The 17,486-nt window shown below is 41.6% G+C and overlaps 1 protein-coding gene across 1 annotated transcript in view; it reads left to right on the top strand.

Moving 5' to 3' along the window:
- LOC127584729 (microsomal triglyceride transfer protein-like) overlaps positions 1-17,486 on the top strand; it is an 81,977-nt gene that overhangs the window by 14,887 nt on the left and 49,604 nt on the right. The window contains exons 5-6 of the mRNA XM_052041636.1: positions 1,987-2,103; positions 14,147-14,286. Coding sequence (XP_051897596.1) covers positions 1,987-2,103; positions 14,147-14,286 — 257 coding nt within the window. The remainder of the gene's footprint in view (positions 1-1,986; positions 2,104-14,146; positions 14,287-17,486) is intronic.

Raw genomic sequence — 17,486 nt, 5'->3', positions numbered from 1 at the left:
TGAAGGATCCTGCATTACTTGGCTGAATGTATCTCATGACTCGTAGGGAAATGCTTAATGCTATACAGCCAGACCATCATGAAGAGATAGCCTAACCCTCTGAACATCAGGAAAGAAGCCTGAAGAGAAATGAGGAAGATGGAAGAAGAGGAGAGGGAACATACTAGGAAGCCCATTTCTGCAAGGATAACTCAAATGCAACTCTAATTTCCTATTCATAAATAGTTTTACACTCCTTGAGAATAGTGGAAATTGGGCAAGTTACAACCAAATGGAGGAGCAGGCTCAAAGGGGCCTGATGGTTTATTCCTGCTCATGTTTCTAATACAAAATCTGACAAAGACAAGGTTTCAGATACCTAGGAATGTGGTAGATGAAAGAGCGGTGGATCATTCCACAGGCCATGCAACGTTAGGAGATGCACAGCTGCACTTGCAGTGGCTCTAATTCAGCCCTGCTCCATAAGAAGCAATTGTATTCCAAAAGAAAATTGGAACAGTGGCAAAGAGCTAAAGTCATCAAAGGTATATGTAATTTTTTTAAAGGGAGGATCTGACCTATACGTTTTTCAAATATCCTTCATGTTTAAGCTTAGTCAGTGTTGCTGGGTTATTTCACTGTGGTAGTTAGCACAATAGAACAAACAAAGGTACTGGGAATAAATTCAGGAGTGCCTATGCAGTGTGATAAAATACCAACTAAAAAACTACAGATGTCTGAAATACAAAATAAAAACTGTAAATGTTGGAAATTCTCAGCAAATTGCATAACTGCTGTGGAGAGATAAAGGGAGTTAACTTTTGATCAGAACAGGCAATTTACCTGATATAATTTAATACAGAGAAATATAATTGGTAGTTATAAGGAAGAGGCAGGAACAGAGAGCTTTGGGCGTATACTGTATGTGCTTAAAATAGTAGAAGGGTAGAAAGCAAAGTTTCAGTAGGTAGATAATTATATAATAATTTTACTGGGCATGAAAAAGTATACAGCAATCCTTAGCTTTTTAAATAAAAGAGTACAAAAATATAGTAGTTATGTTAAATCTTTAAAAAAATGTTGCCAAGTGTGTTGTGGCCAATTCTGAGCACCATACCATAACATGTATAGTAAATTATTTGCAGCACATAAGTGAGTCATCTAGATCCATTGGGTTCATGCCAATGTTTATGCTACACAGGATTCTTCTGTCCACCTATCTAACCCCTATTGAAATCCCTCATTTAGTTTTCCAGTTTCCTGTGGCAGAAAGTTTCACTTCCTAACCACTTGATTAGAAGAGATATTTCTCCTGAATTCCTTCTTTGATTTAGAAACTTTTTTTTTGGTTTCTAGTTCAGGTCTTTAGGAAAAATTTCTAAGGATGAAGAGTAGTACCAGGCACAGTAGTGTAGTGGTTAGCGTAACGCTATTACAGCGCCAGCGACCAGATTCAATTCTAACCATTGTCTGTATGGAGTTTATACGTTCTCTCCGTGTCTGCGTGGGTTTCCTCTGGGTGCTCTGGTTTCCTCCCGCATTCCAAAGGCGTACGGGTTAGGAAGTTGTGGGCATGCTATGTTGGCACTGGAAGCGTGGCGACACTTGCGGGCTGCCCCCAGAACACTCTACACAAAAAGATGCCTTTCACTGTGTTTCGATGTACATGTGACTAATAAAGATATCTTACCTGAAAGCCTTCAGTTGCATGGAGAATGAGGAGAAACTGAGGTCGTTCTCCTTACAGTGAAGAAGGTTGAGTGGACGTTTAACAGTGGTGTTCAAAATCTTAAAACTTTTTAATAGTGAATAATGAGAAACTGTTTCCAGTGTCAGAGGATTGGTAACCAGAAGGTACAGATTTAAGGTGATTGCGAAAAGAACTAGGGGCAACACGAGGAAAATCATTTTTATGCAATGCATTGTGATCCAGCATACACTGCATCAGACGGTAGTGGAAACATTTCAGTGATAACTTTAAGAAGTGAAATTTATTCTACTTTTCAGGTTGATGTGTCTGGCAACTGCAGAGTCACATATTTAACGGAGAATAACCAGGTGACCAAGATCAAAGACCTCCTTAGTTGTGAGAGACCAGAATTTGGCTTTAATGCATCCAATCAGGTATGTTACATTTGTTTCATTAGGTAATGTAACAGCAAATCAGGCAAGATTTGTTCTGATGTTTTGCTTTTAATAATACCAATTTGTATCCCAGTTTACCTTAGTCACAGCCCCAGTTACATAAGTCATAAAGGCAAGGATTAACTAAAATTAACCTGATGGAAAGTTAATTAGCGAGGAGGAATCAGAGATAATGGGTATATACTCAATTCAATGTGAACATTTGGCCATATCATCTACAAATTTACTAATCTGACCACCTACATTTTTTTCCAAATCATTAACATCATTACAAAAAATACAGAGGTCCCAGCACTGATCCTTGCAGAACGCCATTGGTCACAGACCTCCAGTCAGAAAAATGCCCCTCTACCACAACTCTCTGTCTTCTATGACCAAGCCAGTTTTAGATCCAATTTACCACCTCATGATGTGACTTAATCTTCTGGACCAGCCTGCTATGAGGGACCTTGTAAAATGTTTTACTAAAGTCCATGTAGACAACATCCACTGCCCTATGCTCATCAATCAACTTCACCGTCTCAAAAAACTTAAATTTGTGAAACAGGACCTCCTCCCCCACACAAAGTCATGCTGACTATCCCTAATAAGTCCATGCTTTTCCAAATACAAAAATCTTTCTGTAATGGACCTACGTTTTCCCTCACTTGTCTTTTCCTATTTAACTGTTTTTGTGTTTCTTGCTAGTTTGCTCTCATATTCCATTTCTCCTTTCTTTATAAATTTCTTTCTCACTCTGTGTTGAATTCTTAGCACTCTCAATCCTAGGGCTTACTGGTTTTTAAGCATTTGCGTTAGACTTAATGCTACCTTTGATTTTCTCCTATATTCTGTGGCTGGGCCACATTTCCTGTTGTGTCTTAAAGAAATAGTTAAAATCCTCCAAACATGGACCAACAGAAATACGTCCAGCTCACTAATAACATCTTGACATTTGCAGCCTGCTTTACATAAAGTAATAGTAGTTTTTGTTGTAAACAGCAGGTGGAGTACTGCATATGGAAATATAATTTGACAATCTCATTCTCAAGGATGCAGCAAATAACTAGCTAGCGTCATTTGACCATGGTGCAACAAGGTCTTTCATGCAGGATACAATTTGCTCCTAACTATTCAGTTTCAATGATGGAAAGTAAAATGAAATTCAATTACTATTATAATTAGTGCAGTACAAAATATTTAGGATAGTTGAATACCACTATTTGTCAATTGTTTTTCACATGGAGCTGTGATATTTTTGGTATTGGAATTGGTTTATTATTGTCACTTGTACTGAGGTACAGTGAAAAACTTGTCTTGCATATCATTCGTACAGATCAATTTATTACACAGTGCATTGAGGTAGTACAGTGTAAAAGCAATAACAGAATACAGAGTAAAGTGTCACAGCTACAGGGAAGTGCATTGCAGGTAGATAATTAGGTGCAAGGTCAAAACAAGGTAGATTGAGGTCAAGAGTCCATCTCGTCGTATAAGGGAACCGTTCAATAGCCTTATCACAGTGGGATAGAAGCTGTCCTTGAGCCTGGTGGTATGTGCCCTCAGGCTCCTATATCTTCTGCCTGATGGGAGAGAAGAGAGAATGACCCAGGTGGGTGGAGTCTTTGATTATGCTGGCTGCTTCGCCAAGGCAGCAAGAGGTATAGACAGAGTCCATGGAGGAGAGGCTGGTTTCCATGATGCGCTGGGCTGTGTCCACAACTCTCTGCAGTTTCTTGTGGTCCCGGGCAGAGCAGTTGCCATACCAAGCCGTGATGCATCCAGATAGGATGCTTTCTATGGTGCATTGGTAAAAGTTGGTGAGTGTCAAAGAGGACATGCCAAATTTCTTTAGCCTCCTGAGGAAGTAGAGGTGCTGGTGAGCTTTCTTGGCCGCGGCATCTACATGATTTGACCAGGACAGGCTATTGGTGATGTCCAGGCAGAAAATTAAGAAGTTCAATAGCAGCTAAGCCACTGTGAGATTTAGGGAGAAGCAATCAGAGAGAGCTCTTGCTCGTGGTCACTTTCTGGTAAACCCTTCAGGAAGACCATATGTATGGATGCTGAGAAGAGCATGTTCAAGTTCAAATGTAATTTATATCCACTCCAAACATCAAATAGTCAGTTACTGTAACTTTGTTAATGGATTAATTAATGAGACACCAGATAGCGCAGAACAGCTGTAATAATGAACACAAGGAATCAAGAGAAGGAATTTGACCTCTCTTTCCACCTGAATCAAATCAAAATGAAACAGAAGCCTGATCTGAGAGGTGGCACAAAACATTGAGGTTTGTCGAAGGCAAGACATGTAACAAGTGACTAATGCAATTAAACCTTTCCTTACCCCGTCCACCCCTATCATCTAATGTTGATCCACCCAGGTGGTTTTCTACTATTTCACAGATCTGTAATGCTGTGGTGTTTAGAATTTCTGACGAACAGCTGCCTACTTTTGTTTTTGCAAAGCTGAGAATTAATCGCTCCTTTCAGCAAAGAAATGAGAAGAACGATTGCCACCTTAAAATGTCATGATAGTCTCAGGAGATAAGAACTTTGTATCACGAGTTCATTTCTCACTTCCAGCAGAATATTGGAGTCGTAGAGCTCTATAAAAGCACTTTGTAAAATTAGGCAGAACTACAAACCTCTCAATGTATTCTATACCACAGATGAGAGAATTAGAGTAATGTTGGTAGGCTATTGATGTCGTCAGCAATGTGTAGTTACATAGACAGCAGTGGTACTTGCAATCATGTGACTCTGGAGCCACATTCTCAGTTGCCATTAACCAGAAGTGCTGCATGACTACTGCATGCACTACACACCACCCCACCAAACACACACATATAATCACATTGAATATGTAACCGTGGACATCACCAAATCTTTTAATTTTTTTTACCAAATAACAATGCCCCATGGTCATGTGATATTTGCTCTGTCCCAATATTGAATAAATATATCTAGGCATCTGCATGTTGTGGAACCAATGGTTGCTGGTATAAATACCATGATCAATTTCCAGATCATTTCAAATAGAGAGCTTATATATTCCTATATTGAAAATCCTGTTTGCACTATCAAAAAATAATTATTTCCATCTCATTCTTCAGAGAAGAAGGTCATGGCTATCTAAATTCCATGGACATCCAAATGCTCTGCAGTTATCACTCCGGTTTAGGAAATCCTACTTAATCTCTGTTGTGCAGAACTACCTCTCTATAATCCTAACTTAATGGTTCTAGCATTTATACACTTATCACAAAGGACTAGAAGCAACAAGGTAGTCTGCACAACTGTGAGTTAGGACGAGGTACCCGAAGATTATTTTTAACTGGTCTAATCCATCTTGAACTACTTGCAAGGTAATGAGCCAGTAAAACGAGTGACTAGAATGAAATGACATTCCTGTTTCCCTGACATGATTTCCTTTCATCATTTGTGCATAGATTACAATTGGAAAATGTCATATAGTTCCAATTAGCACATGTATTATATTCCTGTTGATATTAACTCTGCATGAAGTGAACCCATTCAGTGCTGCAAACAAAAAAACAATCAAGAGATTTTGTGTGAGCCTTTCAAGTTTCTCAGTAAACCTAGATGAGTATGTCACCTCCGTCATGGAGTTTATCAGCAAGTGTGTAGAGGACAGCGTACCAAAGAGTTCAATCCGTGTGTTCCAAAACCAGAAGCCATGGATGAACCAGGAGCTTCACTCCCTACTGAAGTCCAGGACTGTGGTGTTCAAATCAGGTAACCCTGACCTATACAAGAAATCAAGATATGACCTTCATAAAGCTATCAGGGATGCCAAGAGACTGTACCAGTCCAAAATCGAGTCCCAGACCAGCCGTAAGTTGTGGCAGGGCTTAGATGCTATAATGGGCTACAGAACGAAGTTGGGCTCATTGACAACAACAGCGCATCCCTTCCTGATGAGCTTAATTCATTCTATGAACGTTTTGAACAGAAGGGGAATGGAATGTTACCACCCACCCCAACAGCCTTCAGTGCACCGGTATCCACAGTCACCATTGCAGACATCAGATCAGTCTTCCAGAGAGTGAACCCGCAGAAAGCATCTTGCCCGACTGTGTCCTCAGATCCTGCACAGATCAGCTGGCGGGGGCGTTAGCAGACATTTTTAACCTCTCCCGACTTCAGTCCAAGGTTCCCACCAGAAGACCACTATCATTCCTGTACCCAAGAAAAATAAGGTAACATGCCTTAATGACTACCGTGGAGTGGCTCTGAAATCTACCATCATGAAGTACTTCAAGAGGTTGGTCATGGCATACATCCAGACCAGCCTCCCAGGCAACCTCAACCCATTGCAATTCGCCTACCGCCAAAACAGGACCATGGCGGACTCCATTTCCCTGGCCCTACATTCCTCCCTGGAGTATCTGGATAGTAAGGACACCTAGGTAAGACTATTTATTGACAACAGCTCTGCCTTCAATACTATAATTCCAAGCAAACTCATCTCCAAACTCCTATCCCTGGGACTCAACACCTCCCTTTGCAATGGGATCCTTGACTTCCTGACCAACAGACCGCAATCAGTACGGATAGACAGCAACACCTCCGCCACGATTATCCTCAAAACTGATGACAAGGCTGTGTCCTCAGCCCTCTACTCCCTATATACTCACAACTGTGTGGCCATATTCTGCTCTAATTCCAACTAGTTTGCAGATGACACCAATGTAGTGGGCTGAAGCTCAAATAACAATGAGTAGGAGTACAAAAAGAAGATAGAGAGCCTAGTGGCATGGTGTCATGACAACAACCTTTCTCTCAATGTCAGCAAAACAAAAGAACTAGTCATTGATTTCAGGAAGGGGAACAATGCACACGTTCCTGTTAACAACAACAGTAATGAGGTCACGAAGGTTGAGAGCTTCAAGTTCCTAGGAGCAAACATCACCAATAGCCTGTCCTAGTCCAACCACGCTGATGCCATGGCCAAGAAAGTGCACCAGTACTTCTACTTCCTCAAGAGGCTAAAGAAATTTGGCATGTCCCCTTTGACCCTCACCAATTTTTATAGATGCACCATAGAAAGCATCCTATCTGGGTGCATCACGGCTTGGTATGGCATCTACTCCGCACGAGACCAGAAGAAACTGCAGAGAACTGTGGACAAAGTTCAGCACATGATGGAAACTAGCCTCCCTTCCATGCACTTTGTCTACATTTCTGCAACATAATGAAAGATCCCACCCACCCCGGACATTCTCCACCCACCCACCTCTCCCACTGGGCAGAAGATACAAAAGCCTGGAAGCACGTACCACCAGGCTCAAGGACAGCTTCTGTCCCGCTGTTATAATTCTATTGAACAATAAGGTGGACTCTTGACTTTACAATCTACCTCATCATGGCCTTCCACCTTACTGTTTGCCTGCATTGCACTTTCGCTGTAACTGTAACACCTTATTCTGCATTCCATTATTGCTTTTCCCTTGTACTACCTCAATGCATTAATGTGATCAATGATCTGTATGGATGGCATGCAAAACCAAAGTTCTTCACTGTACCTCGGTATATGTGACAATAATAAATCAATTTACCAAGTTTGGTAGACTGAATTTGATGTTCAGAATATCTGCTGCTTTGCGTCAGTTTGGTTAATTATTACATACTCTGTTAATGTGTGTTTTTAATAGCTCGAAGCCAAATCGTTTTTAAATCAAACCCAACAGACCTACTGTTGGTCATTAAGTTCATTTTAGAATGGAGCAGTTCCCACTCCACTGGTATTATTTTGCTATGTACGTCATTGTCTATTTACACATTGCACTGTCAGTGTAGGATCAGCTCCAGAAAAATTTTCTGTTAAGGATGTATTAGAAAGGAGATCATAGAAAAGTGCTCAGGAATTCTCCATAATAAAAATGGAAAATGCACATTTAGCATTTCAGGCAGCATCTGTTGAAAGAGAAACCAAGGTGACATATCGTGTTAATGACTTGCATGTTTCCTGAGTGTCTCCAATAATTTCAACCTTTCCACAGATGATGCCTGAGTATTTCCAGAGGTTTCTGTTTTATTTCAGATTTCCAGCATCTACAGTTCTTTGATTTTTCAGGAAATCTCCAGGCCTTGGAAAGACAGGTTTGACACAGCAATACCCAAACTTTGCTTTTTGGGAGTCATTTTCAGGTTGGAGAAGAAGAATCCAGGCTGAAGTTATTGTTGGTACTTCTATGCAGGTTAGCATACAGAGGCCACTGGATGTACACAGCAATGTCAAAAGACATAGAGATTTATTTGATATCACTTGCAAAATGCTACCATGAATATGAAGCCCACAAGGACATTGGTCTTAACCAGAGGGCTGAGGTCAGCAAAAAACATTATTATGTTGTTAGTCTCAATGTTATTCATGCTTCAACACTTCTTCTGGATTTGGCAAGCAATGAACATCATCTCAATTGTTGGCTGCCTGTTGTTCTGAAACCATACTGGGACTCCAGCAGGATTACCTTGGAAATGTAAAGTAATACATTTAAAATGATTAGAGTGAGAATATTTTCTGCTTCGGAGAGCAAGGCAATGTCTTAACAAATGTCACATTCATCTTTTTTTTAACCATTGTAATAATGTTGGTATTTCTCAAGTCCTCTGGAATCTTCTCATTGTACCATATAAAGGGCACCAACATCTCTTTTAGAGCATTTAGGGAATGATTTGATGTGGCATCTGCCACAGTTGATTCACAGTTCAATCATCATCATTCGTGCTAAAGATCTCATGCATTCACTTTGCTGAACCAGACATTATGTGTGGATGCCAGATTCTCCTCTCCTGAAACAAATGTTCTACTCCCAGCTCCCTGTGGTCAGAGATCTCATGGCTGTCGGAAGAAATGCTACAAAAACATATTGAATGTAATGTGAATAGCACATAGCTCTGCCTCTGCCTCATGGCTCTAGGAACTTGAGTTCAATTCTGATTTCAGGTGCTATCTGTTCTCCCAGGACTGCATGAGATTCTCCCAAGAGAATCTGGTTGTCTTCTATGTCCCAAAGACATGATGGTATTTTAATTGGCTGTGTTGCCCTTTAATATAGATGGATAGCAAAATGATCAAAAATGGAAGTTAATGGGCATGTGAGAGAGAATAAGTAGCAGGGCGAGAGGGAAAGGGATTGGTGGGTTTGTTCCACCAGGAACTGGCACAGACTAGATGGGGCTTCTAAGTTGAATTTAAGTAAGCATATGTGAAAACAGATGTAAGTAATGCAGGATTAGAGGAGCAAGCCATCAATCATCTTCAATGATGGCACATCACTTATTAGGCAGTGGCCCACGTCAAGGGGGAAAGCCCTTGAGGGGAGTGGGGAGAGACCGGCTCCACTAGCTAAAGTACACAATCACCACTATGTTGCATCCCTTCATTAGACAATCTGTACCTCATTTAGTGATTCCAGATGGTTGCCCACTATCGAGCAATAGAAATAGGCAATGGCCTCGTCCTGAGGCTGTCATCTGCGTGGCTGAGAAGTGGGTGCAGGAGGGAAGGTTTTAGATTTTTGGATCATTGGGATCTCTTCTGGGGAAGGTGGGACCCGTACAGAGAGGACAGGTTACACCCAAACCCGAGAGGGGCCAATATCCTTGCAGCCAGGTTTGTTAGGGTGTTTCGGGAGGGTTTAAACCAATTTGCGAAGGGGATGGGAACCAGAGGGGTAGGTCAGAGGAAGAAGGGGATGGGGAAAAGTCAGATCTAACAGGTAGAGAGGCTTTGAGGAAGGAGAAGCAGAGTACAGGGTATAAAAGTAGAAAGGTGGATGGGCTAAAGTGCATTTATTAAATGCAAGAACTATCAGGAATAAGGGTGATGAACTGAGAGCTTGGATAAGTACATGGGACTACGATATTGTGGCTATTACGGAGACATGGCTGATGCCAGGGCAGGAATGGATATTGAATATTCCTGGTTTCCAGTGTTTTAAAAGGGATAGGGAGGGGGGAGAGAAGAGGAGGAGGGGTGGCGATACTGGTCAGGGACTGCTGCAGAAGGGTTGGATAATGTAGAAGGATCCTCTCTATAGAGTCAATATGGGTGGAAGTTAGGAACAAGAAAAGAGTAGTTACTCTACTGGGAGTACTCTATAGGCCCCCCGGTAGCAGCAGGGATGCTGAGGAGCAGATTTGGAGGCAGATTTTGGAAAGATGCAAAAATAACAGGGTTATTATCATGGGAGACTTCAACTTCCCAAATATTGATTAGCACCTGCTTAGTGCCAAAGGTTTAGACGGGGCAGAGTTTGTTAAGTGTGTCCTGGATGGATTCCTGTCACAGTATGTTGACAAGCCGACTAGAGGGAATGCCATATTAGATCTAGTTTTAGGTAATGAACCGGGTCAGGTGACAGATCTCTTGGTGGGTGAGCATTTGGGGGACAGTGACCACTGCTCCATAACCTTTAGCATTGTCATGGAGAGGGATAGGAGCAAAGAGGATGGGAAGATATTTAATTGGGGAAAGGCGAATTATGAGGCTATAAGGCGAGAACTTGAGAGAGTAAATTGGGATCACATTTTTGAAGGGAAATGTACTATGGAGATGAGGTCGATGTTCAGGGATCTCTTGCAGGATGTTAGGGATAAATTTGTCCCAATGAGGCAGAGAAGGAATGGCAGGGTGAAGGAACCATGGGTGACGAGAGAGGTGGAACAACTAGTTAGGAAGAAGAAGGCAGCATACATAAGGTGTAAGCAGCAAGCATCAGACAGGGCTCGTGAGGAATATAGAGTAGCAAGGAAGGAACTTAAGAAGGGGCTGAGGAGAGCAAGAAGGGGACATGAAAAGGCTTTGGCAAGTAGGGTTAAGGAGAATCCCAAGGCTTTTTTCTCGTACGTGAAGAGCAGAAGGATGACGAGAGTAAAGGTAGGGCCGACTAAAGACAAAGTTGGGAAGATGTGCCTGGAAGCTGGGGAAGTGGGTGAGGTTCTCAATGAATACTTCTCTTCAGTATTCACCAAGGAGAGGGGTCTTGATGACGCTGAGGACAGTGTTGGTAAGGGTAATGTTCTAGAGCATATAGATATCAAGAGAGGGGATGTGTTGGAGCTGTTAGAAAATATTAGGACAGATAAGTCCCCGGGGCCTGATGGAATATTCCCCAGGCTGCTGCGTGAGGTGCGGGAGGAGATTGCTGAACCATTGGCTAGGATCTTTAAGTCCTCGTTGTCCACGGGAATGGTACCGGAGGATTGGAGGGTGGTACATGTTGTCCCCTTATTCAAAAAAGGTAGTAGGGATAGTCCAGGGAATTACAGACCAGTGAGCCTTACGTCTGTGGTGGGTAAGCTGTTAGAAAGGATTCTAAGAGATAGGATCTATGAGCATTTAGAGAAACATGGACTAATTAGGGACAGCCAGCATGGCTTTGTGAAGGGAGGATCTTGCCTCACAAGCTTGATAGGGTTCTTTGAGGAGGTGACCAGGAAGATTGATGAGGGTAGTGCAGTAGATGTGGTCTACATGGATTTTGGTAAGGCGTTTGACAGGGTTCCACATGGTAGGCTTCTTCAGAAGGGCAGAGGCCAAGGGATCCAGGGGGGCCTGGCCGTGTGGATTCAGAATTGGCCAGCCTGTAGAAAGCAGAGGGTTGTGGTGGAGGGCATTCGGATTGGAGGGCAGTGACTAGTGGTGTCCCACTGTGATCGGTTCTGGGACCTCTACTTTTTGTGATATTTATTAACGACTTAGATGAGGGTGTGGAAGGGTGGGTTAGCAAGTTTGCAGATGACACAAAGATTGGTGGTGTTGTGGATAGTGTGGAGGGCTGTCGAAGCTTACAGAGGGATATTGATAGGATGCAGAGCTGGGCTGAGAAGTGGCAGATGGAGTTCAATCCAGAGAAGTGTGAGGTGGTACACTTTGGAAGGACAAACTCCAAGGCGGAGTACAAGGTTAATGGTAGGATTTTGGGCAGTGTGGAGGAGCAGAGGGATCTGGGCGTCCATATCCACAGATCACTGAAAGTTGCCTCACAGGTGGATAGGGTAGTTAAGAAAGCTTATGGGATGTTAGCTTTCATAAGTCATGGGATCGAGTTTAAGAGCCGCGAAGTAATGATGCAGCTTTACAAAATTCTGGTTAGACTACACTTAGAGTACTGTGTCCAATTCTGGTCACCTCATTATAGGAATGATGTGGAAGCATTGGAAAGGGTGCAGAGGAGATTTACCAGGATGCTGCCTGGATTAGAAGGTATGGATTATGAGGAGAGACTAAAGGAGCTAGGGCTTTACTCATTGGAGAGAAGGAGGATGAGAGGAGACATGATAGAGGTATACAAAATATTAAGAGGAATAGATAGAGTGAACAGCCAGCGCCTCTTCCCCAGGGCACCAATGCTCAATACAAGAGGGCATGGCTTTAAGGTAATGGTGGGAAGTTCAAAGGAGACATCAGAGGGAGGTTTTTCACCCAGAGAGTGGTTGGTGCATGGAATGCGCTGCCTGGGATGGTGGTGGAGGCAAGTTCAAGAGATTGTTAGATAAACATATGGAGGAATTTAAAATAGAGGGATATGTGGGGTTAGATAGTCTTAGGTGTGGTTAGAAGGACGGCACAACATGGTGGGCCGAAGGGCCTGTATTGTGCTGTATTGTTCTATGCATCTTCACTGATGCTTTCAACCTCTTCTGTTTTCTTGTATTGGGTATAATTTCAGTAACTGAGCTGTTTTTTGTTTGGAACCTCAGATCTCTCTTTCATTCTGGTGTATGATTGTAAATAGTGATACGTTGTGAAATTCAATAACAAATAATGTCTACATATTTGTCTACATACCTACATAATATCTACATAACCACATCCTCAGAAGAATTTGAGCAAATTTGTCAAACATGACTTACCTTTCATTAAACCATGTTGACTGGGTTTGATTATATTCATCTTTCCAAAATGAATCATTTTTTTCTCTGATTATTGACTTCAGCATCTTGCCAACAATAGATGTTAGACTAACTGGCCTATATTCTCCGCCTTTTGTGTTCCCATTTTGAACAAAGGAGTCACATTGGCTGTTTTCCATTCTTTTGGTACCTTCCTGGAATTTAGAGTTTTGAAAAATCTCACCCAGTGGGTCCACAATCTTTGCAGCCACTTTCTTTAAAACTCTTGGGTACAAGCTGTTGAGTTCTGGTAATCTGTGCATCTTTAACCCCATGAGTTTCTCTGATACATTTTGAAATTATCCCATCTGTTATCTCAGCAATATTTGCTGAGTCCTCCATGCTGAAGAATGTTAGAAAAAAGTTAATTTAACATATCTGCCATTTCTTTGTTTCCTATTATTAATTTACTATCCTGGTTCTCTGCAATTCCACACATACCTTAGCCACCTTCTTCCTCATACTGTTTGTTTTGAAATTACATGCAAATTTTCTTTCCAAATTAAATTTCTCTCTTTTATATGAGCTTTTAAGTCTTTCACTGCTGTGTCGGGCCTCTGGCCAATCACCAGCTCTTGCTCCTTTCTATGCTCTATTTTTTTTTAATTTAACATTATCTTTGACCTCCTTTGTTAACCACGGATTGTCCCACTTTCTCGTGGAACCTAGCACACCTATGGAGCATACCCACAGTTGGCACAGGATAACCAGATGCTGAAAAAAGCATCTTGCATATCTGACCTATATTGTAGCTGGATACAGCACGTCTGCTATACCTGTTAAATCTTATCAATTTCCCACAGCAGCTATTGTGAAGCCTTTCTGAGTAAGAGTGCCATGATAATGGAGTTGGGTCTCATTCTTGCGGTAAGCCCACAGCCAAAGTTAATTAGTTTGAGAGTGCAAACATTCCACTGATCTTGGCCCCGTTTGAACCCAGGTACTAGAGGTGAAACCCCTTTATTTAGTTGATTGTACCAGGAGGTTCCCCAGTTCATTTGTTTCAAAGCCAAAAGCAGTTGGATATTGCAATACCATGTGCGTTTCAGAAATTTAAATATCCTTCATTAGTTAAAACAGATGTTTGATTAAAAACATTGACCTTTCATTCAAGGTTTTCGGAGTTCAGTGGCAACCCACATGTAAAGGTCTTTATTCTGTGGAGAATGGTGTTATCAAAACAGCTGTCATCGAGGAGGGTCATGTATTCAAGCTCAATCTTCAAACAAAAATTGGAGCTAAAATCAGCTCAAGGTTTGCCAAATTTTACTTTTTATTATACATTGATATAGAATGGGTATAATTACTCTCTTTTATTGTCAAGGGTTTTATTTCTTTGGATAGATATAAAAGATTTGAGAGCACTGTTCAAAGATTAAGAAAGTTCTAGATCCTGGCCAATCTTTATACCTCAGCCAAAGTCTATAAAAATGGATTTCTGCTCCTTTGTCTTTGCAATGTGCTGACAGAAGTACACATGCGGTATATACCCACAGCACATAGACAAGTGTCTATTCACAAACATGTATACATGTAACGTAAGCTCAAGGAAATGCACCTCACCTTCTCCTCTCCCCAGGTCTATTAGTGAATTTAATAAATTTAGATAACCATCCCTTTTAGACTCACAAGCAGAATTGTTGTGTCTTAACACACAAATATATGCATACACATACCTGTCTACATATACTTTCCGGCAGAATATATTATCGACCAACCAGCAGGGGATGCTGACTGATTTTACTTTTATTACATTGTTCATCCACCAACAACATTACAGCTTAATTTCGAAATCCAATAGAAAATGTCAAACCCAGCACATATCTGGCCATCATATTGGTTTTAGCACCAATGTTGAAGTAAAGCAATTTATACTACTCCACTTTCTGAAGGTTCGATTCCATAACATGTTATAGATTAAGTTTGTGTAGAATTTCACCAGAGTAGAGTTATGAGTAAGGTATTGGCCACATTTCTGCTGTGATTTGTAGCTGGAGAAACGTAGTTGGAAAGTTTGGAGCAAAAATCTGTAAATGCTGGAAATCTGAAACAAAAACAGAAAATGCTGGAAGCAGTCAGTGGGTCAAATAGCATCAGTGGGGAGAGAAACACAATTGACATTTCGAGTCAAGGACCATTCATCAAACCTGGAGAAGTGAGAAAACAAGCACATTTGCAGAGAGGGGGTGTGTAGAAAGAACAGAGGGAATGCCTGCAATAAGCCGCAGCTCAAAGTTGTAAAGGTAACAAGGACTTTAAAAGTGAGCAATTAGAGACAAAAGAAATCGAAGCAGATTCACAGCCACATGTGGAAAGCGGAGCAAAGGGGTGGGATATCTAAATTTGTCAAATTCATTATTAAATCTGGGGGTGGGGGTGAGGGTGAGGATGGGACGAAGATGAGGTGCATCTCCTGAGCTTACGTTGGGCATCATAGGAGCAATGTAAGAAGTCAAAGGGAGAGTGGGAATGGGAGAGCTTTAATGTGACAGGCAACTGGAAGCTCAGGGCCAACTTTGCAGATTGAACAGAAGTGTTGTGCAGAGGTATCACTCAGTCTGCATTTGGTTTCTCTAATGCAGCGGAGACTACATTGTAAGTACTGAATGCCACACTCTAAACTGGAAGGAGTGCAAGTGAACTGTTTGTATCCCTAGCTGGTCAGTAGAGGTAAAAAAGTAGACATTGTATCTCCCTCAATTGCATGGTGAAGTGCTGTAAGAAAATAATTGGTTTATGGAGATAGAAGAGTTGTGAAGAGAACAGGCCCCCAAGAGTGCTAAAACAGAACAGTAGGCAAAGATGGCGTATGGCGATGGAATACCATTCGCGTTGGCGGAAATTATCGTGGTTGTTACATTAAATATTGAGGCTTGTGGAGTGGAAGGTGAGGACAGTAGAATGCTATCAGTGTCCTGATTGGGAGGAGAGGGGGTGAGAACGGAAGTGTACAAGATAAAGGGGATGTTGTTGAGAGCCTTTTTCCTTAACTATGGTAGCGGGGCAACTGTAGTTAAGGTGTGATGATATTGAGTGTATCATCTGAAAGCTCTAAACTTAAGTCAAGACTTTACGTTCCATCTGGCATAAGTATCTACGAGTACCCTCACTATAGGGAGATTATACTGTATCGACCTACACTTCAAGGACTAGTTTACTTCACTACTTTAGTCTTTACGGAAAGGTTTGTCAATAATCAGTGTTTCGAGTGATGGGTCCCTCCTCCCAACCAAGAAGATACTTTCAGCTAAAGGAAGAGTTTAAACACAGTTTATTTTAAGTGAGGCACGTTTAATTCTAGTAAGTAATTCTAACAACAACTTGTAACTTACAAAGGATTTCTAAACACAAGCACAATTCTTGCAAACTAAAAAGTCAGACCAACAAGCTACAGACGAACAAGTCGTCTGTCACAAAAACCAAAGGCTGAGGAATGAATTCTAGGTCTTCTTTCTGTAGGGAAACACTTCTCCTTGTCATTCCCCCCGACCCTGACTGCTTTCTAACATTTATGCTGTTTTTCAGTTAGTTGACATCATTGGCATGTGATTTTTTTCAACCACATTTTCAGGCCAGGTGACTGGAGTGTTTAATTAAGTAAATATGGATCCCATTGTTCTCTTGTTTATGTTAAGAGGCTGAGCAGGGAATATTGGTTAGAAGTTTAACTTTGCAAACGACAGACATCTTGAGCCTTGGACAATTTCTGCTGTTTTTGCAAAAGGGATTTTAGCTCAATGAGCAACCACTTTTTGACCTTTTTAGACAGGTCATGCTGCTGTGCCAAGAAGCTGAGGTTAGCAACAAACCCTCTTGGGGCCTGGAAAGTGAATATCCATCACAGAAGAAAAAGGAAGACAAGTAAAAGACAATGTTGTGGAAAATTAGGTCATTCAGAGCATTTACAACAGATGGAGAAACTGAGAATGGAATGGAGTTCCAACAAGAAGCATGGCAGGAGCAAATATGATTGAGATAGCTATGAGAGTCAATGGCCTTGCAGTGGAAATGGATGTCAAGAAAAGGAAGTGGAGTCAGATATAGATCATATGAAAATGACGGTGGGGTGGAAACTGGCTGCAAAGGGAATGACATTTTTGAGTTCTGTACCTATGGAGTGAGCAGCACTATTGCAGTTATCAATGTAATGGAAAAAAGAGTTGAAAGGGGGATCCCAAATAGATCTGAAACAAAGATTGTCCCATGTACAGGCCCTCCCTGGGTTATAGACGCTCGACTTATGGACACCCATACATATGAACGAGCTCCCATATATATGAAATTCAAAGAAGCACTAGTCTTGGGGAAAAATACCCTGTTTACATGCAACCTCCCTGCAGTAACCAGACACCATCGTCTCTTAAGAACATGGGCTGCCAGTTTCACTGTGGGAGGCTACTTAGGAGAGTTGCTTTGGAAATTGACAACCGATTGCTTCTATAAATTGGTAAATT

Source organism: Pristis pectinata, chromosome 30 (genome assembly GCF_009764475.1).
Source record: "Pristis pectinata isolate sPriPec2 chromosome 30, sPriPec2.1.pri, whole genome shotgun sequence".
In the NCBI taxonomy this organism is placed as follows: domain Eukaryota; kingdom Metazoa; phylum Chordata; class Chondrichthyes; order Rhinopristiformes; family Pristidae; genus Pristis; species Pristis pectinata.
This window is presented reverse-complemented; position numbering and strand designations above follow the sequence as displayed.